A 23,316-nucleotide genomic window follows, 5' to 3' on the forward strand; every position below is an offset into this window, starting at 1 on the left:
AACAATAAAGCCAGCCTCCCAGAGACCCCCGCCGAGGACCCCCGCCCGGCGGAGGAGCACCGGTGGCCCGCCCCTCTCCGCCCGCGCCGCCTGAGCTCGCCCGGGCGCTGGCCGCGGTGCTGCCCAGGCCGGCGCTGGCCGCGGTGCTGAAGCTGCTGGCGCTCCTCCTTGCTACTGCTGCCCTGTTCTCCTGGCCAGGCGCTACCGCCCCCGGGGGCATGGGGTGTCGCTGACTGAGGCTCCGCCGCCGCGGCGGGGGGGGGAGGGGAAGGGGACCGCGGGGCCGGGCTAGCCCTGCACCCATTCGCAGCCTCCGGGCCCGGGACGGAGCCGCTCCCCCCCTCTCGGCCCCCCCCCAGCCTCCTCCCCCGCCTGTCCAGGGGCGGCACTGCGGGCTGGGAAGCCGGGACCAGAGGAGAGAAGGAAGGAAGGAAAGAAGAGAAAAGAAGAGAAGAGGACAAGGAAGGAAGGAAGGAAGGAAGGAGGAAGGAAGGAAGGAAGGAAGGAAGGGAGGGATCCGGAGGGGCAGAAGAGGAGACACAGGACAGTAAGGGAGAGAGGACCACACTCGTGCCCCAGCATCCACAGGCCAGAGTGGGGACAGTGCTTCCTCCACCGCTCCTCGGATGTTGACGGGGCCTCGTCGAGGACGCAGTCCCCCTGAGCCCAGGCTCCACAGGCCTTCACTGCCGGAGCCCCGCAGGAATCATGCCCAGGTCCTTCCTGGTTAAGAAGGTCAAACTTGACACGTTCTCTTCGGCAGACCTCGACAGCTCCTACGGGCGAGCCCGCAGCGATCTCGGAGTGCGACTGCAAGATAAAGGTGGGCTCTAGACTGCAGCTTGGGCCAGGCCCAGGGCTTCACTGAAAGGGGTGGGTAGCCAGTGAGTGGGGTGGAGTGGCAGGGTTGGAGGGGAAGTAGGTCCAAGGGAAGCAGCTTGGAGGCTGGAGCCAAGAATGTAGAGGACTGAGGAAAGGGGAGCAGAGTAAGGCCAGATCTCTGCTAAGGCTGGGCAGAATGTGGATGCAGGAGAGGTGGGATAGTAGGATGAGGAGCAGGAGGCACTGAAGGCACACACTGACCCAAACACTGACCTATGCTGAGATGTACGCAGCTCCATGGACACCTGCTGACATGATAGGACCCAGTAGTATGGGCACATGCTAACCCATACCCAGAAATCTGGATCTGTTTTACTACCCTGTCTTCTCCTTCCCTTGGCTACACTTCCAGGGCCCCTTGCTAGGGCTAGTTAGGGACTGCTGGGAGCTCCAGGGAGTAGGCATGGGGTGCAGCAGGGCCGCCCACCTGTCAGGGCTGAGGTACCAGAGGAGGCAGCAGCAGTATCATCCCTGGAGTCAGAATAAGGGAAGAAGATGTGAGCAAGGAATTGGAGTCATGGGAGGTTCTTTGTGTAAGGGTGCCCAAGTTCAAGGACAACTGTTAGCATACAGGCCAGGGGGACAGGCGTGCCAGCAGCATGGGGTGGCAGAGCAAGTATGACCTGCAAGAGCACAACCCTGTGTGGGCCCATGTGACTTCATGTGGCCATGTGACTTTGTGCGCTTGTGTGTGACCCTGTATGTGTGCCTGCCTGTGTGTCACTACATGGGACCACGTGACTCTGAGGCCGCTCTGTGCACCATGTGACTGAGAGTGTGTCTGGGATGGCTGCATATGTGACCCTACATGTGTGGGTGGTGAGTGCCAGTGCTAGGGTCAGTGTGCATCCTGCCCTGTGAGGGGACACCAGGACTGATGATGGTTGGGAACCTGAGTGTAATCCTGAAGCAGCCAGAGGCCTGCATTGTGAGGGGTATGCATTTGTGACTCTGAGACTGTGAGATTCATCTTGTACTTTGAGAACAACCACAGTTACTGGCATGAACCATGCTGTCGGCCTTCAGCTTGTCTCTGTGAAGGTGTCCCCTACTGGATATCCTGACAGTCTTCCTAGTCCCCTGTTGGGGGCTTGAAAAGGTCCCCAAAAGACTTAGGGCATGGGAAGAAGAGTGCAATGTGGAACAGGGTAGAACCCAAAGATGCAGGATAATGTAAAGTAGTGGGCGGAGGAAAATGAGTTGGAGCTGCAAGGGTAGGGGTCATGTCCAGAGACTGGTCAGAGGGATGGGAGATGCAGGAGAGGTGCTGGTAATGACCAGAGATGCTGGCTAGATAGAAGTCTTTTTTTGTTGGCACACCTACGGAATAGAGGGACTGTATCGAGGCTGTGGACAGATCCTGGAGGCCTGGAGAAGGCCCTGGGGACCCCGACGGAGGCAGGACCATAGGGGTCCCTGAGCCGGAGGCCCCGGCTTTGTGCGCGACGGGTCTGCAGTGTGTTGCATAATCAGGGAAAACTGCTGAAGAGGGGAGAACCCGAGGGGGAGGGGAAGGGGGAGGAGAAAGAGAGAAGCGCCGCCCCTCCCCCCTGACCTTGAGGCTCGTGGAAGGGGGGCAACCGCGCCCGGAGATGCGTCTCTCTCCTCCCCGTACGGGGGCGGGGCGCTAGGGCGGCGGGGGAGGGGCCCTGCCTGGCCCTGTCTCATCTTCTCATTTCTCTTCTCTCTTCCCCTCCCTGCGGTCTCCATCCTCCCTGCCCCGTGGTCCCGGACCCCTTCTCCTTTGTCCCAATCCCTGTTCGCCTCCCTTTTGAACCCCGGCGTCTCCCGCTGTGCCTTCTCGGTCTCCCGCCGCCCGCCTTACGTGTGTCTTGCCCGCTGCCCTGTTCCCCTCCCGCTGTCTGTCTGTCCGCCTCCGCCCGTAGGATACCTCAGTGACTACGTGGGGCCTGCGTCGGTCTACGATGGCGACGCTGAGGCGGCGCTGCTCAAAGGGCCGTCCCCGGAGCCCATGTACGCTGCGGCTGTGCGCCGAGAGCTGGGTCCCGCGGCCTCCGGCTCAGCACCGCCACCCACTCCTCGCCCAGAGCTGGCCACGGCTGCGGGCGGCTACATCAACGGCGACGCAGCTGTCAGCGAGGGCTACGCGGCCGACGCCTTCTTCATCACCGACGGGCGCTCACGCCGTAAGGCTGCTAATGCCAACGCTGCCGCGGCCCCCTCCACAGCTTCGGTAGCGGCCCCCGACAACGACGCTGGAGGCGGGGGCGGGCCGGGCACCAGAGGCTCTGCAACCGGGTCTGCCACTCGGGGCGGCACACGCGCGGGGGCGGGCACTGAGGCGCGTGCGGGGCCAGGGTCCACCGGTGCTGGTGGCCGGCACGCGTGCGGCGAGTGCGGCAAAACTTACGCCACGTCGTCGAACCTGAGTCGCCACAAGCAAACGCATCGCAGCTTGGACAGCCAGCTGGCGAGGCGTTGCCCAACGTGCGGCAAGGTGTACGTGTCCATGCCGGCCATGGCCATGCACCTGCTCACGCACGACCTGCGCCACAAGTGCGGTGTGTGCGGCAAGGCCTTCTCGAGGCCCTGGTTGCTGCAGGGCCACATGCGCTCTCACACCGGGGAGAAACCCTTCGGCTGTGCGCACTGCGGCAAAGCCTTTGCAGACCGCTCCAACCTGCGTGCACACATGCAGACGCACTCCGCCTTCAAGCACTTCCAGTGCAAGCGCTGCAAGAAGAGCTTCGCGCTCAAGTCTTATCTCAACAAGCACTACGAGTCAGCCTGCTTCAAGGGCGGCGCCAGCGGCCCCGCAACCCCGGCGCCGCCGCAGCTCAGTCCTGTTCAAGCCTAGGGCGGCTGGGCCTCCGCCACCCAGGTCGGCTCTCAGCAATACGGGCCCCCAGGGAAGTCTCCGCTGGCGTCCCGGCGGAGGGGCTGGAGGGCGGGCCCTTCCTCACAGCAATAGGGGTAGGGAGCCGGCCCCACCCTGCCCCGCTCGCCAGGAGCCTTGCCAGCCCCTTCAAGCAATAGGGTCCCGAGGGGAGACCCACCCCGAAACCCCTCCCCTCTCCTCCAGGGTGCCCCAGGCTTTCTCCCAGCAATAGGGTCGATCAGACCCAGAACCGAACCTCATCTCTTAGTTGGGTCTCTGAAGATAAGGGTGAGGTGAGGTCAGGAAAGCCCTCCTCCCTCCTCTGCGCCCCTGAATCGCGTTGCAGAGACTCAGGTCTTCCCCACCCCTTCCCAAGCCTTCCAGGCCGGGCCTTCAGCCCAGGTGTCCAGGGAGTCAGCCCCTCCGGGGCAGCTGGCCACAGGAGGAGGAGCAGGAGAGCAGGCGGGCTACAGTGGCGTTCTGCCCTACAGGCTTCGCGGACCTCCCGGGAGTGCTAGATGTTTTGGGGATCGGGGAGGGGCGCGGACGGCGGCACCCCTCTCCCTTGGATTCTTTCAGGGGCCTCATTCGGAGCCGCCCTCCTACCCTCGCCTCGCATCCTCTGCCAAATCCGAATTCTTCCAGCCCAGAGTCCCGGGCTCTGTCCTCCATAACGAATAATAATGACGCATATCGGAATCGCATGGACTTACCGACCTACTCAGACCCCGCTCCCGCCCTGCCCCGGGGCCCCCTCCCTCGCCCCCCAGGCTCCTGGTGTTGGAGGACCGATACCCGGGCCTGGCAGGCTGGCGTGCCACTGCCCTCTACACACCTCTGTATTTGCTTTGCGGGTAAAGCCCCCTGGGGGGGTTGCGGACGCGTCGGGTTTCTTTCTTTCTTTCTGTATTTATACGTTTTATTTGTGAACAGATTGCACTCGGGTCTGGGAGGGGGCGCCGAACCCTCATCCTGCCCGCCGACGCCCGAGGCTTAGGATCCAGGACCACTTCCTCTGCCTCTGAGCCTCGCCCCTAGCTGGGCTCTGCCTGTTGGGAGCCTCGGACCTCGCCTCTCAGAGGCCGGCCCCTTCCTAGAGGCCCAGGCCCCGCCCCCACTCGGTTGCCAACTTTCGCCCGTCTATGCCAAAGCCTCGGCGGCGACCCTTCCCCAAGGGCCCGCCCCATTGGCCGCCGCCTTTGTGACGTCACTGCATGCAGCCCCACCCTTCTTCCCAACCCTTCCCGGGGCTGCCCACTCCCCTTTCTCTTAGTTAGTCCAATGCCGACTATAGAGCAATAATGCGCACTGCATGCGAAGCTGCCGCAGCCTCTAGAGTTACTAAGAATCAGGTATTCCCCAGCCCTACCCACCCTATAGGCCCCTAGATCAGGGATGCTGCGCGGGGGCCGGCCGCGCAGACTTTCTTTCCCCCTTCCCGACCCCAGGGGCAGAGCCCGGCGGGCGTCATAGTTCAGAGGCGTGGACCGAATGGTAGCACCCAAGGACCCTCCGTCAGTCGTTCATCAATCACCCACCAATCATTGGGTATCTACGATGTGCCAGGCCCATTCCTGAGTCCTCCAGAAATGTGGCAACCTTCGGGAGGTGCCTGTCGACAACTGGGGCCCACTAAGCTTGGGTGGGCCAGGGTGGAACACACATGCAGAAGGCCGGGTCCCTAAGCCCAGATGACCACCTCAGCCCTGGTATGTGCTGGGTGCAGTCGGGCTTTGCCTTTGACTTGGGCCTTGTGTTCCCAGCTCAGATTGGACAGATCCCAGGGTCCCAGGTCTCACCTTCACCAAGGCTGCCCAAACAGGTGCCCAGTCCTCTGATTCCCTGAGATGCGCGGTTCTCCTGTCCCTGCAGCTATGGTGCAACAAGCTGGAGTATATGCCATGACCAGCCTCATCCCAGCACCAAGCTTGGCTGCCCCCCAGGGGAGGGCTTGCGAGCATCGAATAGCAGTGCCCATATCCAACCCCCTCACACCACCTGGTGAAGTGCCCACAGTTCCCAGCCTGGGCCTGCCTGACTGCGGCATGCACACGCACACAGAGGCACCTATCCCGCCCCACTCTGCACTCCTGTCTACCTACCTATGGAGAAGGCTGGAGGGCTATGGGCCCACCAGGATCTCCCGCTTCGCCCCACACCCTGCCGCCGTGGAAAGCCATGGGCCCCCTCCTGCCCCCATAACTAAGCAGCACAATAACCGACTTAGCGAATTCAGGTAGAAGGAACGTTTAGGTAGCACCTATTTTGTACTGATTCTACAAGTAGGGCCCGAGGTGCGGGGGCCCTCGGGTGGGGGCTGTGGCCGCCGGCCCGCCCCGCCCCCACCCCGCCTGCGCCCCGCCGCCTTGTACATATTCCTGGCCTGCAAAAGGCCAGGATTTTTACTCGGGCTGTGCCCCTCTTCCGCCCCCGTTTGGGGCCGGGCCGGCCAGACAGACGGACGGACGGACAGACCTCCTTCCTAAGCACAATAGCACCAGCTCCCCGGAGCACCGCACCTCCACGAGGAGAATAAATGCCACTCTTGATAGAATTTGGAGTGTTGACTGATATGTCCTGTTGGGGCACTGCTAGGGGTATCTGAAGGTACCTAGGGGCCTCTTCCTGGCTCTGCAGGCCCAGACCAGTGCTGGGAATCCCAACTCAACTGGTGCCATTCTCCTACCCGAGAGGGTCAGCCAGGCCAGCTGTACCAGTGGAACACCTGTCTGAAGGCAAAGCCATTGGCAATTCCTCTGGGGCAAGTGAGTGCTCAGTTACGGGTATGGAGGGTACTTGTAGGTTCTGGTCAGGCACTCATATCCCAATGTCAGACAGGTCCCACTCAAGCTAACCTAGAATGAACAGAGTGTGTACAGAAGGGGCTGCAGTCCCCTAGCCTGGAATGTCTTTACTTTGTTCCTTGTAAGGACTTCTGCAGCTACATCAACAGCTCTGGGTCCCTCATCCTTAGCAATCTTCTGAGATGGGGTTGGAAGAAATGGGCTAGAAGTGGTTTCAGGTTCTAGTCCCTTTTTTGGAGGCTTGCTGCTCTCATTCTGACCCCCAAACTATGGGGTGTGCTCCTGCACTGCTGGACAGCTGGGTTGGATGGGTTCCAGCCTTAAGATGTCAAGGGGTAGAGACACTTCTGCAGCCACCCATATCCCTCAGATTCTAGACAGGGTGAGTAGAAGAAACAGAAGGCAGGGCTGTGTTGGGCAGAGAGAACCACAGGGGCAGGGACTGAGGAAGGGGATCACCCAGCAATGGCTCCTGCCAAGCAGGTAAGCAGGTGTGAGTTGAGTAGCTCAAAGACTTTATGTGACCAAACTAGATCAGTCTTAGGTCAGAGTTAGCATAGCTGCCCACATCCTGGCAAGAGCAGAGGCCAGACTCACCCAGATTCCATTCCATGGAGAGAAGGGAGAGCTGTGTATCCAGCAGCACAGAAAATATTCCAGTGGGGGTGGGTGCACCCTTATGGGGAGCTTGCACAGCAGTAAGAAAAGCAGGAGTGAAGGTGCATCTGATGCTGGAAGTTGTTGGCTAGGCCTCCTGAAAAACATCCTTCACAGTCATTGTCCTTGGCTGGATAGTCATCATTTGAGACTCAGATGAGATTGACAGCTCGTAGAAGAAACAAGGACCCATGGCTATCTTTTATGTAACCCTGTATTAGTATTTCATCCACTCCAATGCCAAGATCTACACCTTGGCAGGTGGCAAACACATATAGGAAGGGTCTTAGCTCCCCACTTCTTCCTGGAGCACTCCACAGCTTTAAGGTCTTGATTGGTTGCTTCTCTAGGCTTCTAAGGGTGGTGGGCCAAAGGATGGAAGCAACCTCTAAGAGGGTTGGGATGAGCCTACCTTCCTATTCCTCCAAGGTATCCAGGGACACAACTTTCCATTCTTGAGAATGAATGGCATGGGTGGCTGACATACCACTGCTTCAAACTCTCCTCAGTAAGCCTCCTTGGCCTGCCTGTTGCCCCACTGTGCTGGGGTCAGCCTGAGGCCATTTCTAAACTCCAAAACCCTCTTTGTAAACTGAGCATGGTGGCACATGCCTTTAATCCCAGCATGTGGGAGGCAGAAGGAGGTGGAACTCTGTGAAACTGAGGTCAGCCTGGTCTACATAGTGAGTTCCAGGCCAGCTGGGGCTACAGGGAGACTGTGTCTTAAAAAACAAAAACAGGGGGCTGGAGAGATGGCTCAGCGGTTAGAACACTGGTTGTTCTTGCAAAAGACCCAGGTTTGAATCCCAGCACCCACATGGCAGCTAACAACTGTCTGTAACTCCAGTTTCATGGGATCCGACGGCCTCTTCTGTCCTTGGGGGCATTGCACGACATGGGTGCACTTACCTACATGCAGGCAATACACTCATACACATAAAATAAATATTAAAGCTGGGCATGGTGGCACATGCCTTTAATCCCAGCACTAGGGAGACAGAGGGAGGCAGATCTCTGTGAGTTCGAGGCCAGCCTGGTCTACATAGTGAGTTCCAGGACAGCTGGGGCTACAGGGAGACCCTGTCTCAAAAAGACTGAAAAAATATATTAAAAACAAAACAAAAAGAGAACAAAAATGGGGGCTGAAGAGATGGCTAAGAAGTTAAGAACACTGACTGTTCTTGCAGAAGACCCAGGTTTGGTTCCCAGCACCACATGGCAGCTAACAATCATCTGTAACTCCGGTTCCAGGGGATCTGACAGCTCCTTTTGTTCTCGGTGGGCATTGCACGACATAGGTGCACTTACCTACATGCAGGCATAACACTCATATACATAAAATAAAAATAATAAATAAAATAAAAAACAAAAAAGCAAAAATGGAGCTGGAGACATGGCTCAGCAGTTCAGAGCATCACCTGCTCTTGCAGAGGATCTAGGTTCGATTCCCAGCACCCACATGGCAGCTAACAACCATTTCCAGGGGAATCCAATGCCCTCCTCTGACTCTGAGGGCATTGCACATCAGAGGTGCACTTACACACATACAGGCAATACACTCATACACATAAAACAAAAATATAAAATATTTAACCTCCACCAAAAAAATAGGAAAAATAAAAAACAACCCCCCCAAAGCTCCCCAAACAATCCCCCAAACCCAGAAAACAGAACCTTTTTGGCCATCTTACTCTACAAAGGTTGTAAGGCTCTCTGCCCCAGCCTGGACCCCTTTTGTTACCACCTCCATCAGGGAGATCTACATTATGATTTCCTTGGCAACTCTGCCATCCACACCTTTATCTCCAGCCAACCTCACCTATTCTTTTTATTTTCTCCTGGCACCCTGGGCCACACCTCACTCTAGACTTGGGGGGTCTTGAAGTTATCTGCTCCAGGTAATCCTCTTCTCAGTTATCCATCCCTGGCCTACCTCCTTAAAGCAGGCCCTGCTATCCTGATGTAAGTCCCAACTCTTCACCATAGGCCTCTGCAGGACCATCCTTCCTGATGGCTCTGGTCTACCCTTTGTTCATTTCACTCCCACGGCCACTTTGCAGGCTGACAGATTTGAGTCTAGATGTCATTGAGTAGGGGCCTCCAAGGAACCCTTCACTCTTCATTGGTCTTTCTGAATTGGTCTCTGGCCTTAGTGAGGTCTAAGTTGCAGTCTCTGGCCTCAACTTTTGGTTTCATACTGGAGGTTGGTGTAGCGAGAGTGCTAGCTCTGAGACATGTGGGAGGCCTCATACTCACTGACAGAGCTGGGTGTGAGGAAGGGATGGCAGAGCTCATATGGCTCACCCTAGGAGACATTCTCTTTCAGTTCACCTCCTTTTGGAGTCAGTAGTCACAAAGGCCTAGACCGGCCTAGCCCAGGCCTAGCTGCAAGGCATGCTGGGACAGCAACAAAGGAATGTTTTGGGGGACTAAGTAGGAGTTCAGGTTGGCCCTGATTCACAAAAGGTCCCTACATGAGAGGCAGATCATACCTAGAGCTGCCTTCTCCAGCAGGCTACACAAACAACACACCTGCAAGGGTGCATGGAGAGATGGCTCACCTGTTAAGAACACTGACTGTTCTTGCAGAAGACCCAGATTCGAATCCCAGCACCCACATGGCAGCTAAGAACTGTCTGTAATTCCAGTTCCAGGGAATCCAACAGCCTCTTCTATCCTCCACTGGCATTGCACTACACGGGTGCATGTACCTACATGCAGGCATAACACTCATACACACACACACACACACAAAAAGACACCTGAAAGGTAGTCTGGGCCTTTTCTATGGCCTGTAACAGGAAGCAATAGTGACATTAGACAGGGGTCAGTGGAAACCACAGAAAGTGGTGCGAGCTTGTTAGGAAGGCTGTGACACACTGTAGGAGAGGCCGCCAACTCTAGTGAATGCCTGTTTTCTCTACAGAGGCACTTCTTGGTCTTGCTCTTGCTAGAAGAGCGACTGGCTATGCATCTTAGTCTCCGTCGTGTTTCTGGGGAAATTGGGTGCACCCTGAGGTCTGGGATGCAGGCACTGGACCTCCGAGTCCAGACAGGTTGCTTGTCTGGCCAGAGCCCCGGGCAGGGTAGGGAAGTGAAAGGAGGCGGGAGGGGAAGGAAAGACAGGACAGAAGAGTCGATTCATTTAACTACTGGGCGATTGCGCTGACTTCCTGTAAAGTGAGTTTGGACATTTCTCCAGCTTGATCCTTTCTTTGGCCTCGCCCTTGTCAGTCTGTCTAGCAGGGTCTGCGGAGTAGCTAGGGATCTCTCGTGGCCGGACCGCTCCAAGGTGCTTTAGCCCGGCCGGTTTGGCACAGGAACACCAATCTGCGGCCCCCCGACGTCAGCGTTCGCGGAGTTTCATAAATAACCCACACTCCAAACCGCTGCCGGGCAGAGGGATGACGAAACCATGTTTACAGAAGTGGGGCAAGGGGCAGGCAAGAGGTCAGGGGAAGTGCTGCAGGGAGCAGGGCGCTGGCACAGTCTTCGCCGTCCAACCGGCTCCCTGCAGCAGCATAGAACCTTGGTCGTCTTCTGTGAAAGTTGCCAGGGTGCTCGGCGCCGCCCGCTCCGGTGCCTACGACTCCCAGGAGGCTCCGCGCCACGCCCAGCGTGCTCCGCGTCTCCTCCCAGGCTCCGCTCCCGTCAGCTTCTGGCTACAAATGGGCGCGCACCGCGCTCCTCAGCCAGTCAGCTGGTCTGCAGCGACGCAGCCTGCGCTGTCAGGGTCGTTCGCGGCGTAGTCTACGGAGGCCTGCAGGGGGCGGCGGCTGAGGCAGTTGCTCAGGGTCCAGAGGCGGGGCCGTGGGGTCCGGGCTCTGTGAGCTGGGCGGTCGTGACGAGGTCATGGGGGACCGTGGTGGCGCGGGCGGCTCTCGGCGTCGCCGGGCTGGCTCACGGGTCTCTGTCCAGGGTGGTGGCGGGCCCTCGGTGGCCGAAGAGGAGGTGCGGGACTTGACCTCGGCCCCCGACGTGGGCGCTGGGGGTGATGCGCCGGTTCCCACCCCGGCTGCGACCCCGGCTCAGACCCCGAACAAAGACGGACACGTGGACGTGGGCAGCGGCCACTGGGAGCTGAGGTAGCGGAGCGCCCGACCCCTTACCTCTGACCTGCGCCGACGCTCCCAGCCCGCCAAGAGTGGCCGCAGCAGCGCGAGTCCGCGTGCGCGGGGCCTTGGGGAGAGGGTCACTTGCCAAGGTCATCCAGGTTGGGTCGAGTCGGCGTCAGCTTCTCTCCAGGTCGCTCAGGCAGCACGCTTTTGAGGCAGGTCTCTTGAAGTCCTTGCTGAGGGGCGGCAGGAAGTCTGGAATCCTGGGCTTGTGGCCTAGTCTAGAAGGAAGTAGGCTTTAGGGGGAGGGCTATGATGAAGGGGTAACTTTGCAGAGCTGTGAGGGATGCCCTGTGGGTAGGGAAGGCTCCCAAAAGGGGGGAGGGGGCTGCCATAGAGTTCAGGCCCGTTGGAGGACGGGGATGGGCATTTGCCCAGGGCAGAGAATAGTCCAGGAGATTTTTTGGCACCTGCAGATCTTCTGGAATGTGTGGCTCATTCATCCCTCACCCGGTGTAGGAGGGCCTAAAGCCCTGTATCAAAATGACTGCCGTAGGGACGGAGCTGAGTACAGTGTGCAGACTTTGATCCCCTGGTTGGTGTTAGAGAGGTTTGGTGTGGGCACATCTATAGGAGGGATCCTACTTAGCTAAATGACTGATGGGAAGGGTGGGGGGGGGTATCATACATTTCCATAATGTTGACTGAGTCCTCCAAGCTGGCCCTGAGGCCATCCCAAGGCTGCTCTCTCTGGTCCACATTCTGGGACCTTTAGTGGCTCTGGGCTAGGAGGAAGTGGACAGGTGAGCTGGCAAAGATGTGTTCTGTCTGTATCAACAGTGCCTTTCTTCAGTGGGCATTGTGGGGCCGGTGTCTCCACTGCCCTTTTGTGTTCAGTTCACTTGGGAGATAAGATAACTTCAGTGTGAGGCAGGCATGGTGTATTGTGGACAAAGGTCAGGTAAGGAGGCCATGAAGACACAGTTGGGGAGGAAGCTGGCCCTCCCAAGAGAGGTGCTGGTTTACTGTAGGTCTAGGCTGCAGTTGAAGAAGGCTGCCCCCTACTTTCTGTCCAAAAAGAGGTGATGACAGGTCCTGTTGTCCTTCAGAGGCAGGAGGCTGGCTAGTCTGACCTCTACAAGGGTGGGAACACTATACTTACATATGTGACATCAAGGGGGTGTCTCAGCTGTGGGCCAAGCTACCACTCAAGGATAGGCAGGGGAGAGCAGTTACATTCCTGCTGTTTTTTTGCCCTCTGGTGTGAGGCTTGTACAAAGCTAATGGAAAAGGCTAGGTATGTGTGCGTGCGCATGTGGGTGCCTGCACACAAGTTAGTCCCTGCTGTGCTATCCCCCTCTCCTGGTATTGGCAGAGATTGGGGTAGGGGCAAGAGTGGGGCAACTGGCAGCTGGTTATCCCCTTATGGCTTCATTCCAATCTGGGGCTGCCACAGGACTTGAAGCCCTCTAGTTGAGGTACTAGACTCCATTTCCCCTGCTGGTGGAGCAGGTCTTGCGTTGACTGCCTCCCCTGGGGTTGGCCTGTGGTTCATACCACTGCCACCCTTCTCTTGCCAATTCTGTTCCCCTCCATTGTTACTCTTGGCCCAATCTAGCCTTCCTCTCTCCCTTCCTCCTGACCCCTTGGCCTCCTGTTCCTTCCTCTCCCCTATACTTCCTGCTCACTTTTAGCTTGACCTATGTGCCAGGTTCCAGATATCAGCTCAGTTCTTCTGCCCATTGGCAAGATGAGGCTGTTAGGCTTTGTCTTCTGTTCACTTTTCCAGGCTACAAACACTTACGGGTACCCAAGATAGGACCTTCTTGTGGTGGGGTTCTCCCAGGGTATTTTTGTTCCAGAATGTATCTCTCCAGCAGGATCTGTGAGTTATGGGGAGCTTGCCTCAACAATCTTGTACCCCAGGGCCTGGCCAGGAGGGCGGCATAGAGGAAATGCAAGTGTCGACTGGGAGGGGAACTGGCTTTCTGCCCACTTCTCTTTCTGTTTGGCATTGAACCTGAGCTGTGTGACTCCTAGATGAAATCCATACTTGGAGGCTGGTCATTTGGGGATGAGACAGACCTTGACGTGTGTAGGGATGTGGAGATTCTTGCCTTAACGATGCTTATGTGAGGTTGAAGGAGAGGCAGGAGGGGACAACCACCTTCCTTGCTGTACCTGTGGTTCCCCTGAGTGGGCCTAGGGGCTGCACGGGGGAGGACCAGCTATCCCATTTCCTTTTGGCCCCAGGGAGTGGGTATAGGACAGTTGGAAGGCATAGGACATGGGCAGGCCCTCTAGTAAGTGAGAGGGTGTCCAAAGCAGCTGTGAGTATGGATGACCAGTTCGTTTCCCTGCTGTCCATCTCTGCTGCCTGCCCTCTAGCCCATTTGCTTCTGGCCATATTGGCAAGGGGGGAATGGCAAGCCTTCTTCCCCGGGACAGGAGTCTCTGACCTATAAAACGGGGGGAGGGGCTGGAGAGATGGCTCAGCGGTTAAGAACACTGGTTGTTTTTGCAGAAGCTCCGGGTTTGAATCCCAGCACCCACATGGCAGCTAACTGTAACTCTAGTTCCAGGGTCTCTGACGACTTCTGTCCTCTGCGGGCATTGTACAACACAGGTGCACGTACCTACATGCAGGCAGTACACTCATACACATAAAATAAAAATAATAAAATGTAGAAAAGTGGGGAGGCAGCAAGGGTGGAGACAGGGCAGTGGGAATGCTGTGTGTAGTGGGGGGCTGGTTGGTTGGGAGGCCCCTGGATGTGAATAGTCATGAAAGCTCAACAGAGGGACTTGGAAAATATCTTTTTTGGGGGGGGGGGTCTTTTTCAGATAGGGTCTCCCTGTAGCCCCAGCTGGTCTGGAACTCAACAGAGATCACCTGCCTCTGCCTCCTGAGTGCTGAGACTAAAAGTATGTGCCATCACGCCCAGCTTGAAAAATATCTTAAGAGATGTCTGCTAAACCAGGCATGGTGGTGCATGTAGTGGCACATGCTTGCAATCCCAGCACTTGGGAGATTAAAGCAGGAGGATTAAGACCAGCCTGGGCTATATAGTGAGACAGTTCCCCCTTTCTCTTTTTGTCTTTTTGAGACAGGGTCTCCCTGTAGCCCCAGCTGGCCAGAAACTTACTATGTAGACCAGGCTGGCTTCGAACTCAGAGATCTACCTGCCTCTGCCTCCTGGGTGCTGGGATTTAAGGCATGTACCACCATGCCGGGCGAGACAGTGTCTCTTAAAAAAAAAAAAACCAAAACGGGGCTGGAGAGATGGCTCAGCGGTTAAGAACACTGGCTACTCTTGCAGCCCCAATAAAATATATTAAAAAAAGAAACCAAACAAACCAATAAATGACATCTGCTGTCAGCTTTGGAAAGCTGCTTTTCCCTGTTTATTTATTTTATTTTTTTAAAGCAATCTTTAATGTCTTTAGTTAGGTTTATTCCTAGATATTGTACTTTATTTTTTTCCCAATTTTTAATTGAGTTTTTGTGCATTTCATATAATAGAACTTAACCAAATTTAGACCCACTCCAACCTCCACTTTCCATATTTCTATCTTTGCCCTGGAGATGGCCACAGAAAAAGCAGCATGTTCTCCTTGGTGACCTAAAGGGGAGAGAGGTCAGTCTTGTGAAATAACCTTGGTTATGTGTAGATAGTAGTTGGTGGGTTGTGGCACAGAGGCCAGCCATGAGGTTTTGGGATAGTTGTGCTGAAAGCACAGGGCTTTAGCTTGGAGGAGAGGGGCAGTGGGGAGGCCAGGCCTAGCAGACAGGTCCAGAGATGCCATACTGCCTGTCTCATGGTGCTGCCTCTTAGGGGCAGCCACATCAGGCCAGTGGAGCCAGTTAAGGAGGTGCCCCAAGGAAGGGTAACAATCATTTGGAAAGCAGGTGTAGACTTAGAGAGATGTACTCAGGTAGAAACCACAGTCATATCACTTGGCTCATGATGGGCCTAGTAGGTAGATGCTGGAAGCCCAGTTCTAAATCTGGGAGAGGAAGTGGGTAATTGGGGGTGAGGTGGAGCTAGGGTAGAACTGTCTCATCTTGGTGCTCTAGCTTGATATGGACAATAAGAGGGCTATGACTAACCTCCCACAAGCCAGGGGCTAATGTGGATGGCACTAGGTGCCAAGCAGATCTCAGAGTTCAATCTTGATGGCAAAGGTTGGTTAGCACTGCCCTTCAGTATCCTCTTCTGAAGAGGGCTGTCAGACTTCCAACCTTAATCAAAGTCAGACTTGCTCCTAGTCATTGAGGCAAGGTCAGCCCTAAGAGGGCATCCATGGCATAGTGTCCACAGTACGCTTCCAGGCCTGCTCCTTCTGTTAAGATGCCCCAGGGCAGAGATGTGTGTGGTGACGGAAGGTGAGGCCCTGGCCTCTTACAAAATCCAGGCCTTGCTCAATTCTGTGTGGGGCTTCCTGGTGGCACAGCAGCTGGAGGGCAAGGTAGAGCCACAGCTGGTGTAAGCCAGGGCACTAGTTACTGGGACTAGGGCTCTGGGTTGTTCCTGTTGTCTTTGCCAGGAGCTGAGCCTGGGCCCCTCTGCCAGGCTTGGTACCCCTTTTCACAAGCAGAGTCTCTTTGGGTGTCCTACACCCCAGCACTGGGTGGGAGCTTTCATGGATAGAAAGGAGCCTACTGCTGTAGGTTTTCCTGCTGTCAGTCACCTGGCCTCTGAGTAGTCTCCTCATGGCCCTTGAACCAAGGCAGGAACACAGAACTTACATGAGCACAAATGGCCAAATCATTGCTCCCAGAAAGGTACATGTAAGGCTGGGCACTTGGTCAGTTACTATATTGGGTCTCTGTGTCTATTGAGGCTCTTCCTGGCTGTGGTGGGGACTCATTAACTCTCTGGGTAGTTTGGTAGGTGGGATGGGCAGGGTAGATTCCATCCTGTCCTGCTGTCCCAGCAGTGCTGGATGGTGTTGGGTAGGTCCATGGATCCCTGGGTGGGATTTTCTTTGTGCCCCAAGAGCCTGGTTGCAGTTGGGGGCCTCTGGGGAGTTTGCTTCATGGAGGCCTGGCAAGCTCCTTTTGCCTGTGATGAACCCTCCCTGCTACCTGAAGGGAAAGGCTCAGGGTAGCTCCGAGAACTTTTCCCCTGTAGCTACATAGTCACTGGAATGGCCTTGCCGTATTCCTACTAGTGTTTGTAAATGGGGACTGATGTACAGGCAGAAGAGACAACGGGTAGGAGGTGGATCACAGTGGTGGGTCTATTCCTGTCCTGCTGGTGTTTGCTCACTGGGCAGGGTCCTTTCTCCTCTCTGCCAGATGTCATCGTCTGCAAGATTCTTTGTTCAGCTCAGACAGTGGTTTCAGCAATTACCGTGGCATTCTGAATTGGTGTGTCGTGATGCTGGTGAGTAGGATGGGGTGAGCAGTCTTATTAAGGCTAGGTGTGGCAGAGCCTTCCAGGCTGCTCTTGCCCTGGGTATAGGCTCTGTCCTTAGAAGTCCATAGCTCCATGTGGCTGCCATCATTTTGCTTGGGGAGAGGGGGTGGTTCCTGCAGTGGCTACTGTGGCTTCCTGTTGCATCTCAGGGTAGCCCTGTGGATGGCTCTGTGGTAGTAGAGAGACTGAGCATCCCCCTGGCGTATTAGGGTGACATGGAGAATAGGTGGATGGAAAGGAGGACTGGTCGAGGAAGGGGCACTGTCTGTGGATACAAGGCCTCCCTGGAAAGGTGTAGAGTGTGTGTGTGTGTGTGTGTGTGTGTGTGTGTGTGTGTGTGTGTGTCCTATGCTACAATGGCTTCATGGATATGGAGTCCTCACCAGAATCAGCTGTTGCTTCCTGGGCCTTGTAGTCCCTTTCCTTCAGCCTTGAGTACTGTTTTTGTTTTTTTGTTTGTTTTTGGTCTTTTTGAGACAGGGTCTCCCAGTAGTCCTAGCTGGCCTGGAACTCCCTACATAGACCAGGTTGGCCTTGAACTCACAGAGATCCACTTGCCTTTGCTGGGATTAAAGGCGTGCGCCAACACACTCAGCCTTGAGTATTGTTGATGGTGTCATATGCCAAGTCTATGGCCTCATCTCTGGGTCCTGGTTTCCACAAGTGCTTTGTGAGGGTGTGGCCAACATTTCCACCCCCAGAGGCCATTGGAGTTCAAGACTCGAGAGACGGCCTGAACGGTGGGTCAGGATCAAAGGGTGATCTTTACTTAGCTTATAATACTCAAGGATGTGGTCGGAAGCCTTTGACCCTTACCTAGAAGTGTCTGACCCTGCTTTAGGCATGCCTCCTTTAGTTGCCAATGTGGAACAGACTCCTACCTGATTATGCCCTGGGAGGTTTCTGAGGCTCTGAGCACACCTTCCCTTGGTCAGCTGTCGGGGGTGATGAGGCATGATGGATAAGAAGCCAGCTGTGCAGAGGCCTGTGGGCCCAAAGTCAGCTTGGCCCCTGGGAGATGACATGTCATATTCCTTGAGGAGGCTGGTTTATGAAGAGGCTTCTGGGCAGGGAGGCCCTTGGTCAGTCCAGGCAGCACTGTCTTTGCTCTTGGAAATTCCTGAGAAATTCCTGAGTCCACCTGGCCTATCCTTGGGGCTGGGCCCATAGCCTTTTCATTACTCTAGCCCTTCTGCTTTTCCTTTCTAGTAGATGTGAATCCTAGGCTCCAGCTGCCTAGTGGGTTCTCGAATGAGGTGATATGGAGCAGTGTGTATTTGGGTACCAAGCTGGAGGAGATGTCTCTGAGCTTATCACCTTCTGGATGGTGCCTTCTCTGACCATCCAGGCAAGGGATCTCATTAGTGTTCCCTTGCCAGTACTGCTTACCATCTCATCTCATGGGGCCTGAACTCTGGATTGTTGGCCACATTGGCAGCACCGAGCCTTGGTTTCAGGGATGACTGGTGCTTGTGAGATCAATGGGGATGGAGGCCAAACACTGAGTTCCAGGCTAGAGTTTGTAACTTGTTTTAATAGATGGTCTGTTGAGCTATATTGGGGCCGTATTTCTGGAGCTTGGATGGAATGTTCCTAGAGTAGTTGAGGCAGGGGCAGAACACCTCACCTCTGCCTCTTCCTGCTTTGGTGGGTCTTTTTGTTGCTTACCTTGTCTCTGGGGCCTGTAGCAGCCTCTTCTGCCTGAGTGAGGCACTGCAGGGGCCAGCACCCTGGGCAAGGATGGGCAGGCAGCTTCCCTTCTTTAGCCTGGGCTGCCAGGAAGGACTGTTTCCCTGCTAAGAGTACTCAGCTTCACTAATTGTTTTCTCAGCCCAGGGTACCTTCCAGGGATACTGAGAGAGCTCTGAGGACTGGGTGGGGTGGTCTATGACTGACAGCGCCATCAGGGGGCTAAGCCCTCCTAATTGTGTCTTACAGATCCTGAGTAATACCAGGTTGTTTTTAGAGAACCTCATCAAGTGAGTACCTTCTCCAGGCCTGATCTGTCCCACCCTCTGCCTGTTTAGGCCCTAAGGCCCCACCCCCACTCAGTCCCCCATTGCTCCACCCCCAGGTATGGCATCCTGGTGGACCCCATCCAAGTGGTGTCTCTGTTCCTGAAGGACCCATACAGCTGGCCTGCCCCATGCCTGGTTATTGGTGAGCTGCGCTCCAAGAAGGGCCATGGGTGGGGGCCATTCTGACTAGGGCCTGAACCTGCCCTGTGCTGTTTCTGCCCTCAGCATCCAACATCTTTTCTGTGGCTGCATTTCAGATTGAAAAGCGCTTGGCAGTGGTAAGTGGTACCCATCCTCCTGCCTGCTAGTCACTGGTGGTCTGCCGGACAGGCTCTCCTTACTGTGTCTGATAGCCCTCTCCCAGAACAGAGGCCCTGGTTGAGCACTCTGCCCTTCTCCAGGGTGCTATCACAGAGCAGGTGGGACTGCTGCTGCATGTGGCTAACCTGGCCACCATCCTCTGCTTCCCAGCAGCTGTGGCCTTACTGGTTGAGTCCATCACTCCAGGTGTGCTCCCATTCCAACTCTTCCAGATCATGCTGAACTTGCCCCAGGTTCAGCCTGTGTGATGGGTGTGGTCTTTGGGGTATGTGGGTAGTCATGGCTGAGCCTACCTCTTGTGTGATCCTTGTGTGTGGGCAGCCATGGCTGAGCCGCCTTTCTCACAGTGGGCTCCGTGCTTGCTCTGGCATCATACTCCATCATCTTCCTCAAGCTCTTCTCCTACCGGCATGTTAACCTATGGTGCCGCCAGTGCAGGGTGAAGGCCAAGGCTGGTAAGGGGCTGAGGGCTATAACTTGACTATAGGACTGGGTCTGGGGAACATGGCCCACCTTCCCATCTCCTGTCTTTTTGGTAGCCCCTGCAGGGAAGGTCAGTGGGGCTGCTGTCCAGCACACTGTCAGCTACCCAGACAACCTGACCTACCGAGGTGAGGAGCAGTGGGGGTGGGGCTCTCAGGGTAAGGGCAGGAGTCAGGGCCAGGCCTTCACAGTTCTAGCCCCTTTCCTTCTCTTCCAGATCTCTACTACTTCATTTTTGCCCCTACTCTGTGTTATGAACTTAACTTTCCTCGCTCCCCCCGAATACGAAAGCGCTTTCTACTTCGGCGCGTTCTTGAGATGGTGAGGTTTGGGCCTAGTGGGGTTGCTATGGGCAGGGCTTGGGGGTGTGTGACTGAAATCTCAGCTGACTGCTTGTACTAAAAATTAATTACTGCTGGGAGGCGCACATGGCATCCAGTTCCCTCTTCCCACTGTCCTTAGGCAACAACCCAAGGCAAGAATTCTCCAAAACTGTTTGGAAAATCCTAACAAGTTTATTGGACTTACTAACAGAACATGGGGTGCAGGTTTACTTACAGAAGTGTGGGCACTGCTCCCATATACGACTGTGCTGGAAAGTCCACACTTAGACGTAGATCCTGTGACATCCCAACAGTTGCATAGAGATGTGCCTTATGGCGTTCTCCACTTCTATATCTTTAGCCCCTCCCCTCATGCAGCTACAGTTGACTGATTGGGTGGGAGGGTAATTGACCCCCACCTCCTTTCAAGCAGTGTGGGAAGGTGTGACTATAGCATGCTGGCATGATGGTGTGCCACTTCCAGGTAACACTGTTCTTTGCTCTTTCCCTAGCTGTTCTTCACCCAGCTCCTGGTGGGGCTGATCCAGCAGGTAAGCTGGGTAAGGGGGTGAGTAGTGGGGCCTAGCATAGCCGGGGGAACTGATGTGGTGTCTTCCTTTGCAGTGGATGGTCCCTACCATCCAGAACTCCATGAAGCCCTTCAAGGTGAGGCTGGATTCCCTTGCAGCAGGCGGGGGGAATGATGGATGGATGCTGCAGCCTGCTGAAGCAGCCTGTCTCTGCAGGATATGGACTATTCACGCATCATTGAGCGGCTCCTGAAGCTGGCGGTGAGTGTCTGAGAGTGGGGTGAGTGTAAAGGATAGGTGAAGATATTCTGGAACCTTGAGCCCTTTCTCCCACAGGTCCCTAACCATCTCATCTGGCTTATCTTCTTCTACTGGCTCTTCCATTCCTGCCTGAATGTTGTGGCCGAGCTCATGCAGTTTGGAGACCGGGAGTTCTACAGGGACTGGTGGTGAGTGCCCCTAGGGGTATCACTGGGATCTGGGTGAGTGGTGTGCTCTGCTTACCCCACCCACTCTTTTGACCCCAAGGAATGCTGAGTCTGTCATCTACTTCTGGCAGAACTGGAATATCCCTGTGCACAAGTGGTGTAGCAGGTGGGTGATATGTTCACCTGTGAGGCATGGTATGGACCCAGGCCCATGACAGGGCCTCATCTTATGACTTCCTTGATCTGCAGACATTTCTACAAGCCTTTGCTCCGACGGGGCACCAACAGATGGGTTGCTAGAACAGGGGTGTTCCTGGCCTCAGCCTTCTTCCATGAGGTCAGTGCTCCATGAGCATCCTGCCTCACCTGTGGGCAGGGCTGTGGCCATGAGCTGAGACATTCAACTTTCTTCTCCCTATACCCTAGTACCTAGTGAGCATTCCCCTGCGCATGTTCCGCCTCTGGGCATTCACAGCCATGATGGCTCAGGTGAGCAACCCTTATGAAGCCACCTTATTCACCTGCCTTCCTTAGCCTAAATCTGTGCCATGCCCTATGGTATGTGGTCAGTGTGGCCACCTGACCATGACCCTGTGTGTCTATAGATCCCGCTGGCCTGGATTGTGGGCCGCTTCTTCCAGGGGAACTATGGCAATGCAGCTGTGTGGATGACACTCATCATCGGGCAGCCAGTGGCTGTGCTCATGTATGTTCACGACTACTACGTGCTCAACTACGAGGCCCCAACAGTGGGGGGGGCCTGAGCTGCCAAGGGTCAGCCCTTCCTAGCCTGGGCCTGGAGTGGTTCCTGGCTGCTTACACCCTCCTCCCTGGCCTGGGAGGCCTCTCTGCCCCTATGGGGCTTATTCCTGTTCTTGGGGATGTCACCAGAATCCAGCTGATATGAACCAGTGCTGGAGTCTGCACTGACCAGGGGTGGAGGGTATCAATAAAGTACTGTCTATAGTGTAATCTCCCTTAGCCTGCTGGAGGTATGGGAGCTGATGAGGATAACCTCAACAAAAATACGCTATGTGGCAGCTGTAACTCTTCATTTAGATTCCAGCCTAATGGTTCCCCCGGTCTTTCATCCAGCCTTAAGGAATGGCAGACAGGCTGCTTAGCTGCAGGACACAAGATGTGTATAGGAGGCAGCAGCATGCCAGTGACTAAAGACCACGGAGATAACTGAGCAGTAACCACTCAGAAAAGCCCAATGAGGCTTGACTTCCTGTCCTGTTAATACATATGAGGGGCTTGGGCTTAGAGGACTCCAACAGAGGATGAGCCTATACAAGCTGATTGTGCTGTGCCCAAAACCCTTATGTGAGAGAAGTCTAGTGGGTAGAGAACACTGAGTGTCCCCAAAATACTCATGTTGGTACTGGGCTCTGAGTAGGAGTCTACATCCGTATCTAGAGGTAGAGCTAGCCGTGCAGAGGACACCGTACAAAGCTTGGCCTGCAGGAGCTGTACCCTGTACCTTCAGAGCTCCACTGACGATAGGGCTGCTCGTCAAGGTGGGCTAGTGGCTCTAGGCTGCACTGTACTGCAGGGTGTGTGTGTGTGTGAGACTTGATTGTGCTCTGCCCCCTCCCACTAACCTACCCTTGGTTCTCCTGACAGTAGAGACATCCCTGTGAAATTCATAGGGTTGCCTTGTCCTCAAGTTCTGGCACCTGCCGAACTGGAAAAAGGTAGGCGGCAACCCAGGGGCCCAAACTCCTGTCTTGTCAGATTAGTGCTTGTTAACTGCCAGTGTCTGTCTGCCAAGGCTGCAGACCCTAACCCACAATCAGATGGGTATCTTGGTGCTGTGGGGAGTGGACAATATACACTGTTGCCTCTGCCACATTATTAAACTACTTGGCCTGTGTAGTCCTCTCTGGTCATGGGACTACAGGCTGTTGTCTGATGTCCTCCAGAATGAAGGCCCTCTGACCCTAGTATAGAGTTGGCATCTCTTTGGCTTGTAACACCCCTTGGTGGCCATTACACTGGCCTGCCAAGGAAAGTCAGGGATATAATTTTGGGGGGGATGGGACATCTAGAGGGGTATTTGGCTTTACTTTCCAGTACTGCCCGCCCCCCCAAACCAGCAGAACGTACCCCAGTACATAGTATGCCTGTTGTGGGAGACTTCTACCTCTGTCTAATCCCACTCTGAGATAGCAGAAGCAAGTCCAGAACCAGTTTAGTATCTGGTAAGACTTGACGAGGATATCAAATGTGTACATGCCCATCCTCAAATGGACATTGGGAATTGGGGTATACTAATAATCACAGCCAGACTGCCCTTCTTAGTACCTAAATAAAAAACTGTTCTGTGGTATCAAGTGTACCTAGGGTGCAATACTGACATTTGCACTTCTCCAAGGAGACTTGCAGTTGAGTTTTGGGCTCTCACCTGTAGCCCCCCCCCCCTTTCAGAGCAGGAGAAAACACACAGGAGGCCACAGTAGAGCCTGTTTATAGATCTGGCTTGTTTGTCCATCTGTATATATACATATATATATATATATATATATATATATATATATACACACACACACA

The 23,316-nt window shown here is 55.2% G+C and overlaps 3 protein-coding genes across 5 annotated transcripts in view; 2 read left to right on the top strand and 1 right to left on the bottom strand.

The window, feature by feature from the left end:
- Positions 1-145: 145 nt before the first annotated feature.
- On the top strand, positions 146-6,275 carry Scrt1 (scratch family transcriptional repressor 1). The gene is made up of 2 exons (XM_008834429.2): positions 146-823; positions 2,769-6,275. The coding sequence occupies exons 1-2, from the start codon at positions 709-711 to the stop codon at positions 3,698-3,700; spliced, it is 1,047 nt and encodes a 348-aa protein (XP_008832651.1). The 5' UTR covers positions 146-708; the 3' UTR covers positions 3,701-6,275.
- Positions 6,276-10,544: 4,269 nt separating this feature from the next.
- Dgat1 (diacylglycerol O-acyltransferase 1) lies at positions 10,545-21,815 on the top strand. Of its 2 annotated transcripts, XM_008834430.3 has the most exons (17): positions 10,549-11,267; positions 16,540-16,627; positions 18,599-18,639; positions 18,735-18,820; positions 18,904-18,956; positions 19,080-19,185; positions 19,347-19,454; positions 19,539-19,610; positions 19,700-19,803; positions 20,318-20,356; positions 20,430-20,471; positions 20,552-20,596; positions 20,672-20,784; positions 20,864-20,929; positions 21,013-21,100; positions 21,190-21,252; positions 21,369-21,815. In XM_008834430.3, exons 1-17 carry the CDS (start codon positions 11,035-11,037, stop codon positions 21,525-21,527), a joined length of 1,506 nt encoding a protein of 501 aa, XP_008832652.1. In that variant the 5' UTR covers positions 10,549-11,034; the 3' UTR covers positions 21,528-21,815. The 2 variants fall into 2 exon arrangements, with proteins under 2 accessions (XP_029420061.1, XP_008832652.1); XM_029564201.1 differs by lacking the exon at positions 19,347-19,454 and having other exon boundaries at positions 10,545-11,267.
- Positions 20,479-23,316, bottom strand: part of Hsf1 (heat shock transcription factor 1) — a 26,699-nt gene continuing 23,861 nt past the window's right edge. For both annotated transcript variants that reach the window (XM_029564198.1, XM_029564197.1), the window contains one exon: positions 20,479-20,604. In XM_029564198.1, coding sequence (XP_029420058.1) covers positions 20,564-20,604 — 41 coding nt within the window. In that variant the 3' untranslated portion in view covers positions 20,479-20,563. The remainder of the gene's footprint in view (positions 20,605-23,316) is intronic.

Source organism: Nannospalax galili, unplaced genomic scaffold, assembly GCF_000622305.1.
Source record: "Nannospalax galili isolate Female #2095 unplaced genomic scaffold, S.galili_v1.0 scaffold717, whole genome shotgun sequence".
Lineage (NCBI taxonomy): Eukaryota > Metazoa > Chordata > Mammalia > Rodentia > Spalacidae > Nannospalax > Nannospalax galili.